Source organism: Heptranchias perlo, chromosome 26, assembly GCF_035084215.1.
Source record: "Heptranchias perlo isolate sHepPer1 chromosome 26, sHepPer1.hap1, whole genome shotgun sequence".
NCBI lineage: Eukaryota > Metazoa > Chordata > Chondrichthyes > Hexanchiformes > Hexanchidae > Heptranchias > Heptranchias perlo.
In genome coordinates, this window is record NC_090350.1 from 6,896,507 (window position 1) to 6,918,910 (window position 22,404).

Here is a 22,404-nt window from a genome sequence, read left to right on the forward strand (position 1 = left end):
TGTTTACTACCCTTCCAAGTTTTGTGTCATCTGCAAATTTTGAAATTGTGTCCTGTACACCCAAGTCCAAGTCATTAATATATATCCAGAAAAGCAGTGGTCCCAGCACCGACCCCTGGGGAACACCACTGTACACCTCCCTCCGAAAAACAAAGAGAAGGAAAATCCTATGCGTGAGCTCCACATTAGGAAGCTATGTCTTAATATCTGTGTAAGTGAAAGTGGTGACAGACTCACCCAGCTGCTAAAGTGCTGGAGCAACTCACTGGCCAGACACCAGTGTTTTCTAAAGCTCACTATACTGTACGATCTCTCAGTATTAGAAGAAATGAGAAGAGACCTCTACTCTCTGATTCCTGTCCCTGAGCCAATTCTGTATCCACGCTGCCACTGCCCCCTTTTATTCCATGGGCCGCAATCTTGATGATAAGCCTACCATGTGGCACTTTATCAAACGCCTTTTGTAAGTCCATATACATCACATCAACCGCATTGCCCTCATCTACCCTCTCTGTTACCTCATCAAAAAACTCTATCAGGTTAGTTAAACACGATTTGCCTTTAACAAATCCGTGCTGGCTTTCCCTAATCAATCCACACTCGTCCATGTGACTGTTAATTCTGTCCCAGATTATCATTTCTAAAAGTTTCCCCACCACTGATGTTAAATTGCTGGGTTGCCGGGTTTATCCTTACCCCCTTTTTTGAACAAGGGTGTAACATTTGCAATTCTCCAGTCCTCTGGCACCACCCCCGTATCTACAGATGTTTGGAAGATTATGGTCAGTACCTCCGCAATTTCCACCCTTACTTCCCTCAGCAACCTCGGATGCATCCCATCCGGACCGGGTGACTTATCTTCTTTAAGTACAGCCAGCCTTTCTAGTACCTCCTGTTTATCAATTTTTAGCCCATCCAGTATCTCAACTATATCTTCCTTTACTGAGACTCTGGCAGCATCTTCTTCCTTGGTAAAGACAGATGCAAAGTACTCATTTAGTACCTCAGCCATCCCCTCTGCCTCCATTAGTAGATCATCTTTTTGGTCCCTAATCAGCCCCACCCCTCCTCTTACTACCTGTTTACTGTTTACATGCCTGTAGAAGACTTTTGGATTCCCTTTTATGTTTGCCTCTTATTTCCTTTTTCACTTCCCCTCTGAACTTTCTATATTTTGCCTGGTTCTCACTTTTATTATCAATCTGATATCTGTCCTACGCCCCTTTTTTCCATTTCATCTTACTCTCTATCTCTTTTGTCATCCAGGGAGCTCTGGCTTTAGTAGCCCTACCTTTCTGCCTCGTGGGAATGTGCCTAGACTGTACCTGAACCATCTCTTCCTTAAAGGCTGTTCAATTGCAGTTTTGCCTGCCAATCTTTGATTCCAATTTACCCGGGCCAAATCCATTCTCAACCCATTGAAGTTGGCCCTCCTCCAGTTGAGTATTTTTACTTAAGAGCGGTCCATACCCTTTTCCATTGCTATTCTAAACCTTATACTACGATCGCTGCTCCCTAATGTATCCCTCAATCACCTACCCACCTTCTCATCATATCCTTCAAGCTCACCTTACCCATCGTATCCCTCAACCCCATCTACCCACCTGCTCACCGTATCCCTCAAACCCACTTTCTCACCGTTTCCCTCAAACCCACCTGCTCACCGTATCCCTCAAACTCACCTTCTCCCCACATCCCTCAACCCCACCCACCCACCTACCCACCATATCCCTCAACCCCACCCTCTCACTGTATCTCTCAGCCCCACCTACCCACCTTCTCATCGTATCCCTCGACCCTACCTACCCGCCTTCTCACCGTATCCCTCGATCCCACCCACCCACCTTTTCACCATATCCCTCAACCCCACCTTCTCACCGTATCCCTCGACCCCACCTACCCACCTTCTCACTGTTTGCCTCAATCCTTCTTTTCCAGAAGGTCATTGATCTCTTGATCCCTTTACACTGCTCCCTTTCCTTGTCCTTCCACAATAACTTGTTCCGTGACTCGATTACCCTTTGGCTGGCATTGTCCTGTTTGACTCCCCCTCTCGTTCCTAATTTCCTAATATCGTTTCCCCTAAGATTTGAACCCTTCACCATCGGGAGCAATTTGCCTGGGTTAACTTTGTCCAACCCCCTTCGCAACCTTGAATTGGGTCTCTGTGATGCCTCGAACACAAGCTTCCCATTGCAACAAGCTGTGATTGGAGAGCTCCCATTGTAACAGACTGTCTGCTGATGCAGGTGAAGTTCTGTTATAATCAATAGAGCTTAAAAAGCCCATCAGTCTCAGGAATGTGTCAATGGGCTGATGATGGGGAATGGCTTCAGTTGACTGAAGCTACTGTTAATCATTCTTCACCCATTCACGAGCTCCTTCGTCATCACGACAGACCCAGCTCCTTGAATTATTTCCATGTTTAAACCTTTGATCTGATGGATTGCATGTCTTACTCTCTCCTTCCAGGGTAAACAAGGTCCTGAGGGACCCCTAGGAGATTTTGGTGACAAAGGAGATCCGGTGAGTCATTTCAAAATTGTCCCTCAGCCTCAGCCTGAACCCACGTTAATGAAGTAAAAGAAAGGAAGAGCTTGTATTTATACAGCAACTTCCACAACCTCAGGATGTCCCAAGGAGCTTTAGTAACCAATGAAACATTTTAGAAGTGTAGCCATTTTTGTAATGTAGGGGAATTAGTCGAGCATCTGTTGTGTGTGGTAACAGAATCCAGCACCCAGACAGGACACAGTGTCCACTCTCAGATCAAGATATTCTGGGGACCAGGGGACGGGGGTGAGGACACAATTCCACAGGAGAGGCTGCAATTAGGGGCAAAGTCCCAATCCACGGGGTTTCCACCCCATTTACCCAGTGTTGGAAATCCTGATTGGACTGTGGGAGGGGGGGAGGGGGGTGGGGGGAGGGGAGGTTGTCTTGTCTTCTGCCCGTCCTCCCTACAGCAGTTTCAATTTGTGTCTGGGGGCACTCTGATTTGGGACAGGGCCACTGTCCTCTCCGAGAGCAGCCGAGAGTCCCGCTTTGCCACACTTCTGGTGACAGAGTAGGGTCTCCAGCAGTTTGAGATCTTCCTGTTTCGCAGTTGGAGGGAGGGGGCGGGGACGGGGGGGCTTCCTGCTCTTACTCCCGGACACAGTACAATCCAAAACCATTCTGTTCACTGGACTGCGTGAGTTGGCCAACCACAAGGTGAAGTACAGGTGGGTACAGGCCTGTCATTGGGGTGAAGGACAGGTGGGTACAGGCCTGTCATTGGGGTGAAGTACAGGTGGGTACAGGCCTGTCATTGGGGTGAAGTACAGGTGGGTACAGGCCTGTCATTGGGGTGAAGTACAGGTGGGTACAGGCCTGTCATTGGGGTGAAGTACAGGTGGGTACAGGCCTGTCATTGGGGTGAAGGACAGGTGGGTACAGGCCTGTCATTGGGGTGAAGGACAGGTGGGTACAGGCCTGTCATTGGGGTGAAGTACAGGTGGGTACAGGCCTGTCATTGGGGTGAAGTACAGGTGGGTACAGGCCTGTCATTGGGGTGAAGTACAGGTGGGTACAGGCCTGTCATTGGGGATGGGTATAATTGGGAAGCAGTACTGGTGGGTACAGGCCTGTCAGTATTGATGATAGTCGGGAGGATAATTTGAAGGGATCGGTTAAGAGTATCGCACAACATTAAAGTGTGTTGGTTGAAGTGTAATTTTCCTGTAAGAGCTAACTGCACGATTCCAGTAGAGAGTATGTTTGCAGGGAGCTACAACTTTGTAGCCTGATTCTCCGACCCGCACTACTTGTTGAGTGTGGTTCCATGCTGGGAGTGCAGGATTCGCTCCATCAGGTCTTGATAACATTACACCTTCTGCTGTCTCTCTTCCTCTCTGTGGTTCGTGTGTCTCACATCATTTTCCTCTTTGTAAAATGTGTTCAGATAGAAACGTTGTCTGATTGCTCAGCTCTTCACTTATTTACTGGTGTCTGACTGTCCTGTCACTTTACAGGGAGCACGAGGGCAACAGGGGCGCCAAGGTCTAACTGGACTCAAGGGACAAAACGTGAGTCATTTTATATTCAATTAATAACAATTGGCTCCAAAATGGGGGTGAACGGTGCCAGGCGGTGAGTTATTTTAGCCCGTGTTCCAGGCTGAGTTGCCACTTGCGAGGTCGAGTTGTTGCTGAGCCGTACAGCCCAGGCTGGTGACAGATTTCTATCTCCAGTCTGTACGTGACTTGCTGATCCCAGCCAAGGGGCTGGCCAGGGTGCTGCAGTTTGGGCTCAGTGTTGACTGGGACAACCTTCCCGCCCCTGATACCTGGCGTTGGAAGGTATGGACGTTGGGCGGGGGATGAGATCGGGCTTGGTAGCGATGCCCTCTGTGGTGGAATGTCCCACCTGCACCCACTGCCGTGGTGGATTGCTTCTCCTGCCAGGTACCGGAGGGCTACCAGGAAGGGGCAGAACCTGCACCTCAGCACAGGAGAAGGAACGAGCGGCAGAAAACTGGAACACGAGAGCTGACCCGCTGAGCGTTCCTGATGGACTAACCTTGCACTCATTCTCCACACGCTGATTCTCTCTGTTTCCTGTGTGTTTTATTCCAGGGATTACCAGGCATCGATGGCAAGGATGGCACCCCCGGGGTTCCTGGTATGCAGGTATTTAACAGTGAAAAGATCGGAGCTGGGTTAGGGGAGGCTGTAATCTTTCCTTGGGGAATTAATGAAAGATTCAAACTTGAAAATATGTACTCGAAAAGGATAAAATGTGCAGGGCCGTGGGAAGAGGGCAGGGGAGTGGGACTGATTGGATGGTTCTTTCAAAGAGCCGGCACAGGCATGATGGGCCGAATGGCTGCCTTCTGTGCTGTAAGATTCTATGATTCTTCACCGAGGGTCAGTGCGGTTAGGACCAAAACCATGTCTCTCGGGGAGGCCTGGTTACAGCAGCACATGGTTCACACACACAGGCTTCCTTCCCATCAGCTCCAGTTCGAGAGGATTCCCAATCCAAAAACTCTGCTCCAGGCAAAGCTTATTCCGGAATTTTCATAAGTATTGGGCCAATCAAAAGAACTGAGCCACGTCCTTATTGCTACTATTTGTCCATTTGGACCCCACCCCTGCCCCCCGAAAAAACAGTTAGGATCTCCCTTGATGGCAAAGTGGGTAAAGGCAGCTCCAGGGGTAGTGTTAGACATAAAGACTATACTGTCCCAGCCTCAACTCCCAGCCTGTGAAGAATGAACAGATCTCAGTGTCAGCTCATGTACAGTACACAGCGGGTAAAGGGAACGATTCACTCCTGTCTGGTACTGTATGGCCTGTGTGTGTCTCAGTGATAGCTCCTGTACATGTAAAGTACACAGTGGATAAAAGGGAACGATTCACTCCTGTCTGGTACTGTATGGCCTGTGTGTGTCTCAGTGTCAGCTCATGTACGTGTACAGTACACAGTGGGTAAAAGGGAACGATTCACTCCTGTCTGGTACTGTACGGCCCGTGTGTGTCTCAGTGTCAACTCCTGTACGTGTACAGTACACAGTGGATAAAAGTTAACGATTCACTCCCATCTTGGACTGTACGGCCCACTTGTAACCCAGCCATGTACAGAAACCTATCACCATGTTTGAGTCCAAACTGTGGTAATGAAAAAGACAAAGAACTATAGGTTCTGTTTCCTGATATGAAGTGCACACACTGATCGGGATCATTATGAAACCAAGCTGTGCCACAATGTTCTGCACCACTGTGAATCCTCACACTATTGTGTATCAGTGTGATTCCTCACAGTGTCTCACACTATTCTGTATCAATGTGATTCCTCACAGTGTCTCACACTATTCTGTATCAGTGTGATTCCTCACAGTGTCTCACACTATTCTGTATCAGTGTGATTCCTCACAGTGTCTCACACTATTCTGTATCAATGTGATTCCTCACAGTGTCTCAAACTGTTCCGTATCAATGTAAAACCCTACAGTCATAGATAGAATCATAGAAGTTACAACATGGAAACAGGCCCTTCGGCCCAACATGTCCATGTCGCCCAGTTTATACCACTAAGCTAGTCCCAATTGCCTGCCTACAGTGTCTCACACTGTTCTGTATCAAAGTGAAATCCCACAGTGTCTCACACTATTTTGTATCAATGTAAAACCCCACAGTGTCTCACACTGTTCTGTATCAATGTAAAACCACATAGTGTCTCACACTGTTCTGTCTTGACGTGAAACTGCATCGTGTCTCACACTGTTGTGTATCAGAGTGAAACCCCATAGTATCTCACACTTCTGTATCCATAAGAACATAAGAAATAGGAGCAGGAGTAGGCCATCCAGCCCCTCGAGCTTGCTCTGCCATTCAACAAGACCAACAATCTTCTACCTCAACGCCATTTTCCTGCACCATCCCCATATCCCTTGATGCCTTTAATATCTAGAAATCTATCAATCTCTGTTTTGAATGTACTCAATGACTGAGCCTCCACAGCCCTCTGGGGTAGAGAATTCCAAAGATTCACCACCCTCTGAGTGAAGAAATTTCTCCTTATCTCAGTCCTAAATGGCCTACCCTTTATTCTGAGACTGTGACCCCTGGTTCCAGACTCCCCAGCCAGGGGAAACATCCTCCCTGCATCTACCCTGTCGAGCCCTGTAAGAACTTCATATGTTTCTATGATAGATTGGGAAGCTTCATTAAAAGGTATGACAGTGGATTGGCAATGGTTAACATTTAAGGAACGAATTCATACATTGCAACAATTATTTCTGGCGCAAAAACACAAAAGGAAAAGTGGCCCAACCACGGCTAACAAAAGAAATTAAGGATAGTATTAGATCCAAAGAGGAATCATATAAAGTTGCCAGAAAAAGTAGCAAGCCTGAGGATTGGGAGCAGTTTAGAATTCAGCAAAAAAAGACCAAGAGATTGATTAAGAGGGGAAAAATAGAGAATGAGAGTAAACTTGCAAGGAACATAAAAGTGGACGTAAAAGCTTCTACAAGTATGTAAAAAGAAAAAGATTAGTGAAGACAAATGTAGGTCCCTTCCAGTCAGAAACGGGAGAATTTATAATGGGGAACAAGGAAATGGCAGAGCAATTAAACAAATACTTTGGTTCTGTCTTCACAGAAGAGGACACAAATAACTTCCCAGAAATGCTAGGGAACCAAGGGTCCAGTGAGAAGGAGGAATTAAAGGAAATTAGTATTCGTAAAAAAAAAGTGCTGGAGAAATTAATGGGACTGAAAGCCGATAAATCCCCAGGACCTGATAATCTGCATCCCAGAGTACTAAAAGAGGTAGCCATGGAAATAATGGATGCATTAGTTGTCATCTTCCAAAATTCTATAGATTATGGAACAGTTCCTGCAGATTGGAGGGTGGCAAATGTAACCCCACTATTTAAAAAAGGACGGAGAGAGAAAACAGGGAACTACAGACCAGTTAACCTAACATCAGTAGTAGGGAAAATGCTAGAGTCTATTAAAAGGATGTGATAACAGGACACTTAAAAATATCAACGGGATTAGACAAAGTCAACACATATTTATGAAAGGGAAATCATGTTTGTCAAACATAGTGGAGTTTTTTGAGGATATAACTGGTAGAATAGATAAGGGAGAACCAGTGGATGTGGTTTATTTGGATTTTCAGAAGGCTTTTGATAGAGTCCCACACAAGAGGTTAGTGTGCAAAATTAAAGCACATGGGATTGGGAGTAATATACTGGCATAGATTAAAAATTGGTTAACAGACAGGAAACAGAGAGTAGGTATGAATGGGTCTTTTTCGGGGTGGCAGGCGGTGACTAGTGGGGTACCGCAGTTTCTCACACTATTCTGTATCAATGTGAAACCCCACAGTGTCCCACACTATTCAGTATCAATGTGAAACCCCACAATGTCTCACACTATTCTGTATCAATGTGCAACCCCACAATGTCTCACACTATTCTGTATCAATGTGAAACCCCACAGTGTCCCACACTATTCTGTATCAATATGAAACCCCACAGTGTCTCACACTATTCTGTATCAATGTGAAACTCCACAGTTTCTCACACTATTCTGTATCAATGTGAAACCCCACAGTGTCTCACACTATTCTGTATCAATATGAAACCCCACAGTGTCTCACACTATTCTGTATCAATGTGAAACCCCACAGTGTCTCACACTATTCTGTATCAATATGAAACCCCACAGTGTCTCACACTATTCTGTATCAATGTGAAACTCCACAGTGTCCCACACTATTCTGTATCAATATGAAACCCCACAGTTTCTCACACTATTGTGTATCAATGTGAAACCCCACAGTGTCCCACACTATTGTGATCAATGTGAAACCCCACAATGTCCCACACTATTCTGTATCAATGTGCAACCCCACAATGTCTCACACTATTCTGTATCAATGTGAAACCCCACAATGTCCCACACTATTCTGTATCAATGTGAAACCCCACAGTGTCCCACACTATTGTGATCAATGTGAAACCCCAGTGTCCCACACTATTCTGTATCAATATGAAACCCCACAGTGTCCCACACTATTGTGTATCAATGTGAAACCCCACAGTGTCCCACACTATTGTGATCAATGTGAAACCCCACAGTGTCCCACACTATTCTGTATCAATGTGAAACCCCACAGTGTCCCACACTATTGTGATCAATGTGAAACTCCACAGTGTCCCACACTATTGTGTATCAATGTGAAACCCCACAGTGTCCCACACTATTGTGATCAATGTGAAACCCCACAGTGTCCCACACTATTGTGATCAATGTGAAACCCCACAGTGTCCCACACTATTCTGTATCAATGTGAAACCCCACAGTGTCCCACACTATTGTGATCAATGTGAAACCCCACAGTGTCCCACACTATTCTGTATCAATGTGAAACCCCACAGTGTCCCACACTATTGTGATCAATGTGAAACCCCACAGTGTCCCACACTATTGTGATCAATGTGAAACCCCACAGTGTCCCACACTATTGTGATCAATGTGAAACCCCACAGTGTCCCACACTATTCAGTATCAATGTGAAACTCCACAGTTTCTCACACTATTGTGTATCAATGTGAAACCCCACAGTGTCCCACACTATTCAGTATCAATGTGAAACCCCACAGTCTCTCACACTATTGTGTATCAATGTGAAACCCCACAGTCTCTCACACTATTGTGTATCAATGTGAAACCCCACAGTCTCTCACACTATTGTGTATTAATGTGAAACTCCACATTGTCTCACAATATTCTGTATCATTGTGAAACCCCACAGTTTCTCACACTATTGTGATCAATGTGAAACCCCACAATGTCTCACACTGTTCTGTATCAATGTGAAACCCAGCAGTCTCTCACACTATTGTGTATTAATGTGAAACTCCACATTGTCTCACAATATTCTGTATCATTGTGAAACCACACTGTGTCTCACACTATATCAATGTGAAAGCCCTCAGCTTTTCATACTATTCTTCATAAATGTGAAACCCCACAATGTCTCAAACTATTTTGTATCAATGTGAAATCTCAGTCTCTCACACGGTTCTGTATCAATATGAAATCCCACCGTGTTTTACAGCTTTCAGTGTGAAACCGCGCAATGTCTCATACTATTGTGTATCAATGTGAAACCCCACAGTGTCTCACGTTATTCTGTATCAATATGAAACCCCAGTGTCTCACGTTATTCTGTATCAATGTGAAACCCCACAGTGTCTCACGTTATTCTGTATCAATGTGAAACCCCACAGTGTCTCACGTTATTCTGTATCAATGTGAAACCCCACAGTGTCTCACGTTATTCTGTATCAATGTGAAACCCCACAGTGTCTCACGTTATTCTGTATCAATGTGAAACCCCACAGTGTCTCACGTTATTCTGTATCAATGTGAAACCCCACAGTGTCTCACGTTATTCTGTATCAATGTGAAACCACAAAGTGTCTCACACTATTCTGGATCAATGGGAAACCCCACAGTTTCTCACACTATTCTGAATCAGTGTGAAACCCCACAGTGTCTCACACAGTTCTGTATCAAGGTGAAACCCCACAGTTTCTCACACTGTTCTGTATGAACATAAAACTGCACAGTCTCACATTGGTCTGTATAAAAGTGAAATCGCACAGTGTCTCACATTATTCTGTATCATTGTGAAACCTGACAGTTTCTCTCACTGCTCTGTATCAATATGAAACCACACAGTGTCTCACACTGTTCTGTATCAGTGTGAAAACCCACAGTGTCTCACACTGTTCTGTATCAGTGTGAAAACCCACAGTGTCTCACACTTCTTTATCAATGTGAAACCCCAAAGTATCTCACACTATTCTGTATCCATATCAAAATGCACAGTCTCACACTTCTGTATCAATGTGAAACTGTGAAGTGTCTCACACTATTCTGTATCTTTCTGAAATACCACAGTGTCTTGTACTATTCTGTATCAATGTGAAACCCTTCAGTCTCTCTTGCTATTCTGTATCAGTGTGAAATCCCAATGTGCTCTCTCACTATTCTGGATCAGAGTGAAACCACAGTGTCTCATACTGTTGTTGATGAATGTGAACCTGCACAGTGTCTCAGACTGTTCTCTTTCAAACTGAAACTCAACAGTGTCTCACATTATTATGGGTCAGTGTGAAACTTCACAGTGTCTCACACTTTTCTGTGTTAGTGTGAAACCCCATAGTGCCTTACACTATACTCCACAGAGTCTTACACTGTTGTGTATCAACATGAAACTACAACAGTGTCTCAGACAGTTCTGAATCAACGTGAAAACGCATAGTGTCTCACGCTGTTCTGTATCAATGTGAAACCCCACAGTGTCTCACACTAATCTGTATCAATGTGAAACCCCACAGTATCTGACACTGTCCTCGATCAATGTGAAACCCCACCGTGTTTCACACCTTTCACTGTGAAATCGCACAGTTTCTCCCACTGTTCTGTATCAGTATAAAACCCTACAGTATCTCACACTTCTGTATCAATGAGAAACCCCACAGTGTCTCACACTATTTTGTATCAATGTGAAACCGCAGTGTCTCACACTATTCTGTAACATTGTGAAACCCTACAGTTTCTCACACTATTCTGTATCAGTGTGAAACTCCACAGTGTCTCACACTTCTGTATCAATGTGAAACCAAGAAGTGTCACACTATTCTGTATCAATGAGAAACCCCACAGTGTCTCACACTATTCTGTATCAGTGTGAAATACCACAGTGTCTCACATTATTGTGTATTATTGTGAAACCCCACAGTGTCTCACACTAATCTGTATCATTGTGAATCCCCACTGTACCTGACACTGTTCTGTATCAACGTGAAACCCTACCGTGTCTCACAATGATCAATGTGAAACCCCACAGTGTCTCACACTATTCTGTATCCAAATCGAAACGCACACTGTCTCAAACTGTTCTGTATCAATGTGAAACCCCTCAGTGTCTTATACTATTCTGTGTCAATGTGAAACTCCATAGTCTATCACACTGTTCAGTAAAATTGTGAAACCGCAGTTTCTCACACTATTCTGCATCAATGTGAAACCCCTCAATCTCTTGCACTATTCTGGATCAGAGTGAAACCACACAGTGCCTCACTCTCTTCTCTTTCAATCTGAAACTCAGTAGTGTCTCACACTATAATGGATCAGTGTGAAAATTCTCAGTGTCTCAGTACCTTCAGGATCATTGTGAATCCTCACAGTGTCAAACACTGTTCTGGGCCACAGTGTCTCACACTGTTATTTATGAATGTGAAACTCCACAGTGTCTCACGCTGATCTGTATTAATGTGAAACCCCATAGCATCTCACACTGATCTGTATCAATGTGAAATCGCACAGTGTCTCACACTATTCTATACCAAGGTGAAAGCCCACAGCTTTTCACTCTATTCTGTATAAATGTGAAACCGCAGTCTCTCACACGATTCTGTATCAATGTGAAACCCCACAGTCTACCACACTATTCGGTATCAATGTGAAACCGCAGTGTCTCACACTATTCTGTATTATTGTGAGATGGCACAGTGTCTCTCACTGTTGTATGTCAATCTGAAATGCCATAGTGTATCAGACCATTCTGTATCAACGTGAAACCACATCGTGTCTCATCGTGTCAATGTGAAACCCCACCATATCTCACACTGTTCTGTATCAATATCAAAACGCACACTGTCTCATACTACTTTGTATCTATGTGAAACACCACAGTGCCTCACACTAATCTGTATAAATGTGAATCCCCACGGTGTCTGACACTGTTCTATATCGATGTGAAACCCCACCGTGTCTCACACCTTTCAATGTGAAACCCCACAGTTTCTCACACTATTCTGAATAAATGTGAAACTCCACAGTATCTCACCTTGTTCAGTATCAATGTCAAAACGCACACTGCCTCACACTGTTCTGTATCATTGTGAAATTCCACAGTTTCTCACCATGTTCCGTATCAAAGCAAAACCCCAAAATATCTTACACTGTTCGGTATCAATGTGGAACCCCATAATGTCACAAACCTTTGTTTATCAGTGTGAAACCCAAAAGTATCTCACATTATTCTGTATCCATATCAAAACGCACACTGTCTCAAACTTCTGTACCAATGTGAAACCGCAAAGTGTATCATACAGTCTGCATCAGTGTGAAACTCCATAGTCTATAAGACTGTTCGATATCATTGTGAAACCGCAGTCTCTCACACTATTGTGTATCAAAGTGAAACATCACAATCTCTCACACTATTCGGTATCAATGTGAAACTCCATAGTGTCACACAATGTAATTGACCAACATGAAACCCCGTAGTCTATCACACTGTTCGGTATCAATGTGAAACCTGACAGTGTCTCACCCTGTTCTGTATCAATGTGACACCGTAGTGTCTCATACTATTCTGTATCAATGTGACACCGTAGTGTTTCACACTATTCTTTATCAATCTGACATCAGCCCTGTCTACTCTAATCCCATATTCCAGCATTTGGTCCGTAGCCTTGTATGCTATGGCATTTCAAGTGCTCATCCAAATGCTTCTTGAATGTTGTGAGGGTTCCTGCCTCCACAACCCTTTCAGGCAGTGAGTTCCAGACTCCAACCACCCTCTGGGTGAAAAAGTTCTTTCTCAAATCCCCTCTAAACCTCCCGCCTTTTACCTTGAATCTATGTCCCCTTGTTATAGAACCTTCAACGAAGGGAAAAAGCTCCTTAGTATCCATCCTATCTGTGCCCCTCATAATTTTGTACATAATAGTGTCTCACACTATTCTGTATCAATGTGACACCGTAGTGTCTCACACTATTCTTTATCAATGTGACATCGTAATGCCTCACACTATTCTTTATCAATCTGACACTGTAGTGTCTCACACTATTCTTTATCAATCTGACACTGTAGTGTCTCATACTATTCTGTATCAATGTGACACTTTAGTGTCTCACACTATTCTGTATCAATGTGACACTTTAGTGTCTCACACTATTCTGTATCAATGTGACACTGTAGTGTTTCACACTATTCTGTATCAATGTGACACCATAGTGTCTCACACTATTCTGTATCAATGTGACACCGTAGTGTCTCACACTATTCTTTATCAATGTGACACCGTAGTGTCTCACACTATTCTTTATCAATGTGACACCGTAGTGTCTCACACTATTCTGTATCAATGTGACACCGTAGTGTCTCACACTATTCTTTATCAATGTGACACTGTAGTGTCTCACACTATTCTGTATCAATGTGACACCGTAGTGACTCACACTATTCTGTATCAATGTGACACCGTAGTGTCTCACACTATTCTGTATCAATGTGACACCGTAGTGACTCACACTATTCTTTATCAATGTGACACCATAGTGACTCACACTATTCTTTATCAATGTGACACCGTAGTGTCTCACACTATTCTTTATCAATGTGACACCGTAGTGTCTCATACTATTCTTTATCAATGTGACACCGTAGTGTCTCACACTATTCTTTATCAATGTGACACCGTAGTGTCTCACACTATTCTGTATCAATGTGAAACTCTACAGTGTCTGACATTGTTCTGTATCAATGTGAAATCGCTCAGTGTCTCACAATATTCTTTATCAATGTGACACCGTAGTGTCTCACACTATTCTGTATCAATGTGAAACTCTACAGTGTCTGACATTGTTCTGTATCAATGTGAAATCGCTCAGTGTCTCCCAATATTCTTTATCAATGTGACACCGTAGTGTCTCACACTATTCTGTATCATTGTGAAACTCTACAATGTCTGACATTGTTCTGTATCAATGTGAAATCGCTCAGTGTCTCACAATATTCTTTATTTAAAAAGATATTTTATGACTCGCAACAAAAATATATCTCTGTGAGGAGGAAAGACTCCACAAAAAGGGTGAACCAACCATGGCTAACTAAGGAAATAAAGGATGGTATCAGGTTAAAAGAAAAAGCATACAATATGGCAAAGATTACTGGTAAGCTCGAAGATTGGGAAAACTTTAAAAACCAGCAAAGGATGACTAAAAGAATAATAAAGAGGGAGAAAATAAATTATGAGAGTATACTAGCAAGAAATATAAAAATTGACAGTAAAAGCTTCTACAAGTATATAAAAAGGAAGAGGGTAGCTAAAGTAAACATTGGTCCCTCAGAGGATGAGACTGGGGAAATAATAATGGAAAACAAGGAATTGTCAGAGGAATTGAACAGATATTTTGTATCTGTCTTCACAGTAGAAGACACTAATAATATACCAATAATAGTAGAAAATCAAGGGGCAAAGGGGAGGGAAGAACTAAAAACAATCACTATCATTAGAGAAAAAGTACGAGGTAAACTAATGGGTCTAAAGGCTGACAAGTCCCCTGGACCTGATGGCTTGCATCCGAGGGTCTTAAAGGAAGTGGCTACAGAGATAGTGGATGCATTGGTTGTAATCTTCCAGAATTCACTAGATTCTGGAAAGGCCCCAGCGGATTGGAAATCCTCAAACGTAACACCCCTATTCAAGAAGGGAGTGAGACAGAAAGCAGGTAACTATAGACCAGTTAGCCTAACATCGGTCATTGGAAAAATGCTAAAATCCATTATTAAGGAAGTAGTAGCAGGACATTTGGCGACTCATAATACAATCAAGGAGAGTCAACATGGTTTTATGAAGGGGAAATCGTGTCTGACAAATTTATTAGAGTTCTTTGAGGAAGTAACGGGCAGGGTGGATAAAGGGGAACCAATGGATGCAGTATATTTGGATTTCCAAAAGGTATTCGATAAGATGCCACATAAAAGATTACTACACAAGATAAGAGCTCATGGTGTTGGGGGTAATATACTGGCATGGATAGAGGATTGGCTAACTAACAGAAAACAAAGAGTCGGGATAAAAGGGTCATTTTCAAAATGGCAATCTGTAACTAGTGGGGTGCTGCAGGGCTCAGTGCTGGGGCCTCAACTATTTACAATATATATCAATGACTTGGATGAAGGAACAGAGTGTCTTGTGGCCAAATTTGCTGATGATACAAAGATAGGTGGAAAAGCAAGTTGTGATGAGGACACAAAGTGTCTGCAAAGGGATATTGACAGGTTGAGCGAATGGGCAAAAATTTGGCAGATGGAATATAATGTGGGAAAATGTGAAGTCATCCACTTTGGGAGGAACAATAAAAAAGCAAAATATTATTTGAATGGAGAAATACTACAAAATGCAGAGGGTGTCCTCGTACATGAAACACAAAAAGTCAACATACAGGTGCAGCAGGTAATCCAGAAGGCAAACGGAATATTGGCCTTTATTTCTAGGGGGATGGAGTATAAAAGCAGGGAAGTCATGCTACAACTGTACAGGGTGCTGGTGAGACCACACCTGGAGTACTGCATACAGTTCTGGTGCCCTTATTTAAGGAAGGACATACTTGCATTGGAGGCAGTTCAGAGAAGATTCACTAGGTTGATCCCGGGTATGGAAGGGTTGTCTTATGAGGAAAGATTGAACAGGTTGGGTCTATACTCATTGGAGTTTAGAAGAATGAGAGGAGATCTTATTGAAGCATATAATATTCTGAGGGGACTCGATAGAGTAGATGCTGAGAGGATGTTACCCCTCGTAGGGGAATCTAAAACTAGGGGGCATAGTCTCAGAATAAGGGGTCGCCCGTTTAAGACGGAAATGAGGAGGAATTTCTTCTCCCAGAGGGTCATGATTCTTTGGAATTCTTTACCCCAAAAAGCTGTGGAGGCTGAGTCATTGAATACATTCAAGGCTGGGTTAGACAAATTTTTGATCACAAGGGAGTCAAAGGATATGGGGAAAGGGCGGGAAAGTGGAGTGGATGTAAAAATCAGATCAGTCATGATCTCATTGAATGGCGGAGCAGGCTCGAGGGGCCAAGTGGCCTACTCCTGCTCCTATCTTTTATGGTCTTATGGTATCAATGTGAAACACCACGGTGTCTCACACTATTCTGTATCAATGTGAGACTGCACAGTGTTTCGCACTATTCTGTATTAATGAGAAATCGCAGTCTCACACTACTCTGTAAAAGTGTGAAACAGCATTCTCTCTTACTATTCTGTGTCAATGTGAACCCCATAGTCTATTACACTATTCTGTATGAATGTGAAATGGCACAGTGTCTCACACTATTCTGTATAAAGTGAAACCCCACAGTGTCTTTTTTTTATATTCGTTCATGGGATGTGGGCGTCGCTGGCGAGGCCGGCATTTATTGCCTATCCCTAATTGCCCTTGAGAAGGTGGTGGTGAGCCGCCTTCTTGAACCGCTGCAGTCCGTGTGGTGAAGGTTCTCCTCAAGTGCTGTTAGGAAGGGAGTTCCAGGATTTTGACCCAGCGACGATGAAGGAACAGCGATATATTTCCAAGTCGGGATGGTGTGTGACTTGGAGGGGAACGTGCAGGTGGTGTTGTTCCCATGTGCCTGCTGCCCTTGTCCTTCTAGGTGGTAGAGATCGCGGGTTAGGGAGGTGCTGTCGAAGAAGCCTTGGTGAATTGCTGCAGTGCATCCTGTGGATGGTACACACTGCAGCCACTGTGCACGGTGGTGAAGGGAGTGAATGTTTAGGGTGGTGTCCTGGATGGTGTCGAGTTTCTTGAGTGTTGTTGGAACTGTACTCATCCAGGCAAGTGGAGAGTATTCCATCACATTCCTGACTTGTGCCTTGTAGATGGTGGAAAGGCTTTGGGGAGTCAGGAGGTGAGTCATTCGCCGCAGAATACCAAGCCTCTGACCTGCTCTTGTAGCCACTTCTACCAATTACTTTAAATCTATGCCCCCTGGTTATTGACCTCTCTGCTAAGAGAAATAGGTCATGCCTAACCACTCTATCTAGGCCCCTCATAATTTTATACATCTCAATTAAATCTCCTCTCAGCCTCCTCTGTTTCAAAGAAAACAACCCCAGCCTATCCAATCTTTCCTCATAGCTAAAATACTCCAGTCCTGGCAACATCCTCGTAAATCCTCCCTGTACCCTCTCTAGTGCAATCACATCTTTCCTATAATGTGGTGACCAGAACTGTACACAGTACTCTATCTGTGGCCTAACTAGTGTTTTTTACAGTCCTAGCATATTCTCCCTGCTCTTACATTCTATGCCTCGGCTAATAAAGTCAAGTACGCCATATGCCTTTTTAACCACCTTATCTACCTGTCCTGCTACCTTCAGGGATCTGTGTACATGCACTCCAAGGTCCCTCCGATCCTCTACATTTCTCAGTATCCTACTGTTTATTGTGTATTCCCTTGCCTTGTTTACCCTCCCCAAATGCATTACCTCACACTTCTCCGGATTGAATTCTCACCTGACCAATCCATTGATATCTTCCTGCAGTCTACAGCTTTCTCCCTCACTATCAACCACATGGCCTACTTTTGTATCATCTGCAAACTTCTTAATCATGTCCCCTGTATTTAAGTCTAAATCATTAATATATACCACAAAAAGCAAAGGACCTAGTGCTGAGCCCTGCGGACCCCAACTGGAAACAGCCTTCCAGTCCCGAAAACACCCGTCGACCATTACCCTTTGCTTCCTGCCACTGAGCCAATTTTGGATCCAATTTGCCACATTCCCTTGGATCCCATGGGCTTTTACTTTTCTGATCAGTCTGCCTTGTGGGACCTTGTCAAAAGCCTAGCTAAATCCATGTAGATTACATCAAATGCGTTATCCTCATCGACCCTCCTTGTTGCATCCTCAAAAAATTCAATCATGTTAATCAGACACACCTTCCCTTAACAAATCCATGCTGACTGTCCTTGATTAATCCGTGCCTTTCTAAATTACGATTAATACTGTCCCTCAGAATTGTTTCCAATAATTTGCCCCCACTGAGGTTAGGCTGACTGGCCTGTAATTACTCGGTCTATTCCTTTCTTCCTTTTTAAACAACGGTCCATCGTTAGCAGTCCTCCAGTCCTCCAGCACCACGCCTGTAGCCAGGGAGGATTGGAAAATGATGGTCAGAGCCTCCATTATTTCCTCCCTTGCTTCTCTTAACAGCCTGGGATACATTTCATCCGGGCTTGGCGATTTATCTGCTTTCAAGGATGCTAATCCCCTTAATACTTCCTCTCTCACTATGTTTATCCCATCCAATATTTCACACTCCTCCTCCTTAACTACAATGTCTGCATCGTCCCCCTCTTTTGTGAAGACAGACACAATGACCTTGTCCAACAGGTATGAGATATTTGCTACCTGCACAGATGAAAGCAAAGACTGCAGGGAGGATGGGCAAACTGACCACGGCACCGTGGTACAGGAGGCCATTCAAGTGGGGGGAGTAAAAAGGAATGTGGTAGTGGTAGGGGACAGTATATACAGGGGGATAGATACTGTTCTCTGCAGCCATGACCGAGTCCCAAAGACTGTGTTGCCTGCCCGGTACCAGGGTTAAGGACATCTCCTCGCGGCTGGAAAAGAACTTGGAGCATGAGGGGAAGGATCCAGTTGTTGTGGTCCATGTATTGATCAATGACATAGGTAGAACTAAGAATGAGGTTCTGCTGAGACAGTTTGTGGAGCTAGGGTCTAAATTAATAAGCAGAACCTCAAAGGTAATAATCTCTGGATTACTACCTGGGCCACGTACAAATTGGCAAATAGATCAGAGAGTTAAATGTGTGGCTCAAAGAGTGGTGTGGGAGACAGGGGTTTCGATTCATGGGGCACTGGCACCAGTACTGGGGAAAGAGGGAGCTGTTCCATTGGGACGGGCCTCACTTAAACTGGGCTGGGACCAGTGTCCTGGTGAATCGAATAACTAAGGCTGTAGATGGGGCTTTAAACTAAAAAGGTCGGGGGAGGGGTCAGGTGAGGGGAAATTTAGAAATCTAATGTGAAAAGTCAAGGCAATAGAACAATGTAGTGATTTGGGTAAAGATAAGCAGAGTGTGGCAGGAAAGGACAGAGAGTTTACCAATAATAGAGCATCAGCAAGTAAGGTCAAAGCAGGAAAAAATGGTAAAAAAATCAAAATTAAAAACTCTTTTTCTGCATGAACGGAGCATTTGTAACAAGATAGATGAATTAATTGCACAAATAGAGATAAATGGGTTTGATCTACTAGCCATTACAGAGATGAGGTTGCAAAGTGACTAAGATTGAGAACTAAATATTCCAGGGTACATGACGTTTAGAAAAGACAGGGTGAATGGAAAAGGAGGGGGTGTAGCCCTAATAATAAAGGATGACATAAGGACAGTGGTGAGAAAGGATCTTGGCTCAGAAGATCAGGAAGTAGAATCAGTATGGGTGGAAATAAGAAATAACAAGGGGCAGAAAACACTGGTGGCAGTAATTTATAGGCCCCCTAATAGTAGCAATACCATTAGACAGAGTATTAATCATGAAATAATAGGAGCTTGTAACTATGGTAATGCAGTAATCATGGGGGACTTTAATCTGCATATAGACTGGGCAAATCAAATTGGCAAAGGTCGTTTGGAGGATGAGTTCATGGAATGCATTCAAGACAGTTTCCTAGAGCAATACATCATGGAACCAACCAGGGAACAGGCTGCTTCAGATCTTGTATTGTGTAATGAGACAGGGTTAATTAGTAATTTCACAGTAGAGGATCCTCTGGGGAAGAGTGATCATAATATGATAGAATTTCACATTGAGTTCGAGAATGACGTACTTAAGTCAGAAACTAGAGTCTTAAACTTAAATAAAGCCAATTACATCGGTATGAGGGCAGAGTTGGCTCAGGTAGATTGGGAAATTAAATTAAAGGGTATGATGGTTGAAAAGCAATGGCAAACATTTAAAGAAATATTTCAATATTCTCAACAAATAAACACTCCATTGAGAAATAAAAACTCCATGGGAAAAATGATCCACCCATGGCTAACTAAAGAAGTTTAGGATAACATTAGATTAAAAGAAGAGGCCTATAATGTTGCCAAGAAGAGTAGTAAGCCTGAGGATTGGGAGAGTTTTAGAAACCAGCAAAGGGTGACCAAAAAATTGATAAAAAGGGAGAAAATAGAATATGAAAGTAAACTAGCAAGAAATATAAAAATGGATTGTAAGAGCTTCTACAAGTATGTAAAGGAAGAGAGTAGCAAAAGTAAACATTGGTCCCTTAGCGGCTGAAACAAGAGAAATTATAATGGGAAATCAGGAAATGGCAGATGCATTAAACAAATATTTTGTATCTATCTTCACAGTAGAAGACACAGAAAGCATACCAAAAATAGTGGGGAACCAAGGGGCTAATGAGAGTGAGGAACTTAAAGTAATTATCAGTAGAGAAAAAGTACTTGAGACATTAATAGGACTAAAGCCGATAAATCCCCTGGACCTGATGGCCTACATCTGAGGATTCTAAAAGAGGGGCTGCAGAGATTGTGGATGCATTGGTTGTGATCTTCCAAAATTGCCTAGATTCTAGAACGGTCCCAGTGGATTGGAAGGTAACAAATGTAACCCTGCTATTCAAGAAAGGAGGGAGAGAGAAAACAGGGAACTACAGGCCAGTTAGCCTGACATCAGTAGTAGGGAAAATGCTGGAATCTATTATTAAGGAAGTGGTAACAGGGCACTTAGAAAATCATAATATGATTAGGCAGAGTCAACATGGTTTTATGAAAGGGAAATTGTGTTTGACAAATCTTTAGAGTTTTTTAAGGATGTAACTAGCAGGGTAGATAAAGGGGAACCAGTGGATGTAATATATTTGGATTTTCAAAACGCATTCAATAAGGTGCCACATAAAAGGTTGTTACACAAGATAAGGGCTCATGGGGTTGGGGGTAATATATTAGCATGGATAGAGGATTCGTTAAAGGACAGAAAACAGGGAGTAGGGAGAAACGGGTCATTCTCAGTTTGGCAGGTTGTAACTAGTGGAGTGCCGCAAGGATCAGTGCTTGGGCCTCAGCTATTTACAATCTATATTAATGACTTAGATGAAGGGACCGAGTGTAATGTATCCAAGTTTGCTGATGATACAAAGCTAGGTGGGAAAGTAAACTGTGAGGAGGACACAAAGAGTCTGCAAAGGGATATCGACAGGTTAAGTGAGTGGGCAAAAAAATGGCAGATGGAGTATAATGTGGGGAAATGTGAGGTTATTCACTTTAGTAGAAAGAATTTAAAAACAGAATATTTTTTAAATGGTGAGAAACTATTAAATGTTGGTGTCCAGAGAGACTTGGATGTCCTTGTACAAGAAACACAAAAAGTTAGCATGCAGGTACAGCAAGCAAGTAGGAAGGCAAATGGTATGTTGGCCTTTATTGTAAGACAGTTGGAGCACAAGAGTAAGGAAGTCTTGCTACAATTGTTCAGGGCTTTGGTGAGGCTTCACCTGGAGGACTGCGTACAGTTTTGGTCTCCTTATCTAAGGAAGGATATACTTGCCTTAGAGGCAGTGCAATGAAGGTTCACTAGGTTGATTCCTGGGATGAGAGGGTTGTCCTATGAGAAGAGGTTGAGTAAAATGGGCCTACACTCTCTGGAGTTTAGAAGAATGAGGGGTGATCTCATTGAAACATATAAGATACTGAGGGGGCTTGACAGGGTAGATGCTGAGGGATTGTTTCCCCTGGCTGGAGAGTCTAGAACTAGGGGACACAGTCACAGAATAAGGGGTCGGCCATTTAAGACTGAGATGAGGAGGCATTTCTTCACTCAGAGGGTTTTGATTCTTTAGAATTCTCTACCCCAGAGGGCGGTGGATGCTGAGTTGTTGAGTATATTCAAGGATGAGATCGATAGATTTTTGGACTCTAGGGGAATCAAGGGATATGGGGATCGGGCAGGAAAGTGGAGTTGAGGTTGAAGATCAGCCATGATCTTATTGAATGGCGGAGCA

General features: G+C 43.4%; 1 protein-coding gene across 1 annotated transcript in view; it reads left to right on the forward strand.

The window, feature by feature from the left end:
- The window catches only part of LOC137342492 (collagen alpha-2(IX) chain-like), a 126,714-nt gene that overhangs the window by 49,403 nt on the left and 54,907 nt on the right, over positions 1-22,404 (forward strand). The window contains exons 16-18 of the mRNA XM_068006385.1: positions 2,473-2,526; positions 4,014-4,067; positions 4,617-4,670. Coding sequence (XP_067862486.1) covers positions 2,473-2,526; positions 4,014-4,067; positions 4,617-4,670 — 162 coding nt within the window. The remainder of the gene's footprint in view (positions 1-2,472; positions 2,527-4,013; positions 4,068-4,616; positions 4,671-22,404) is intronic.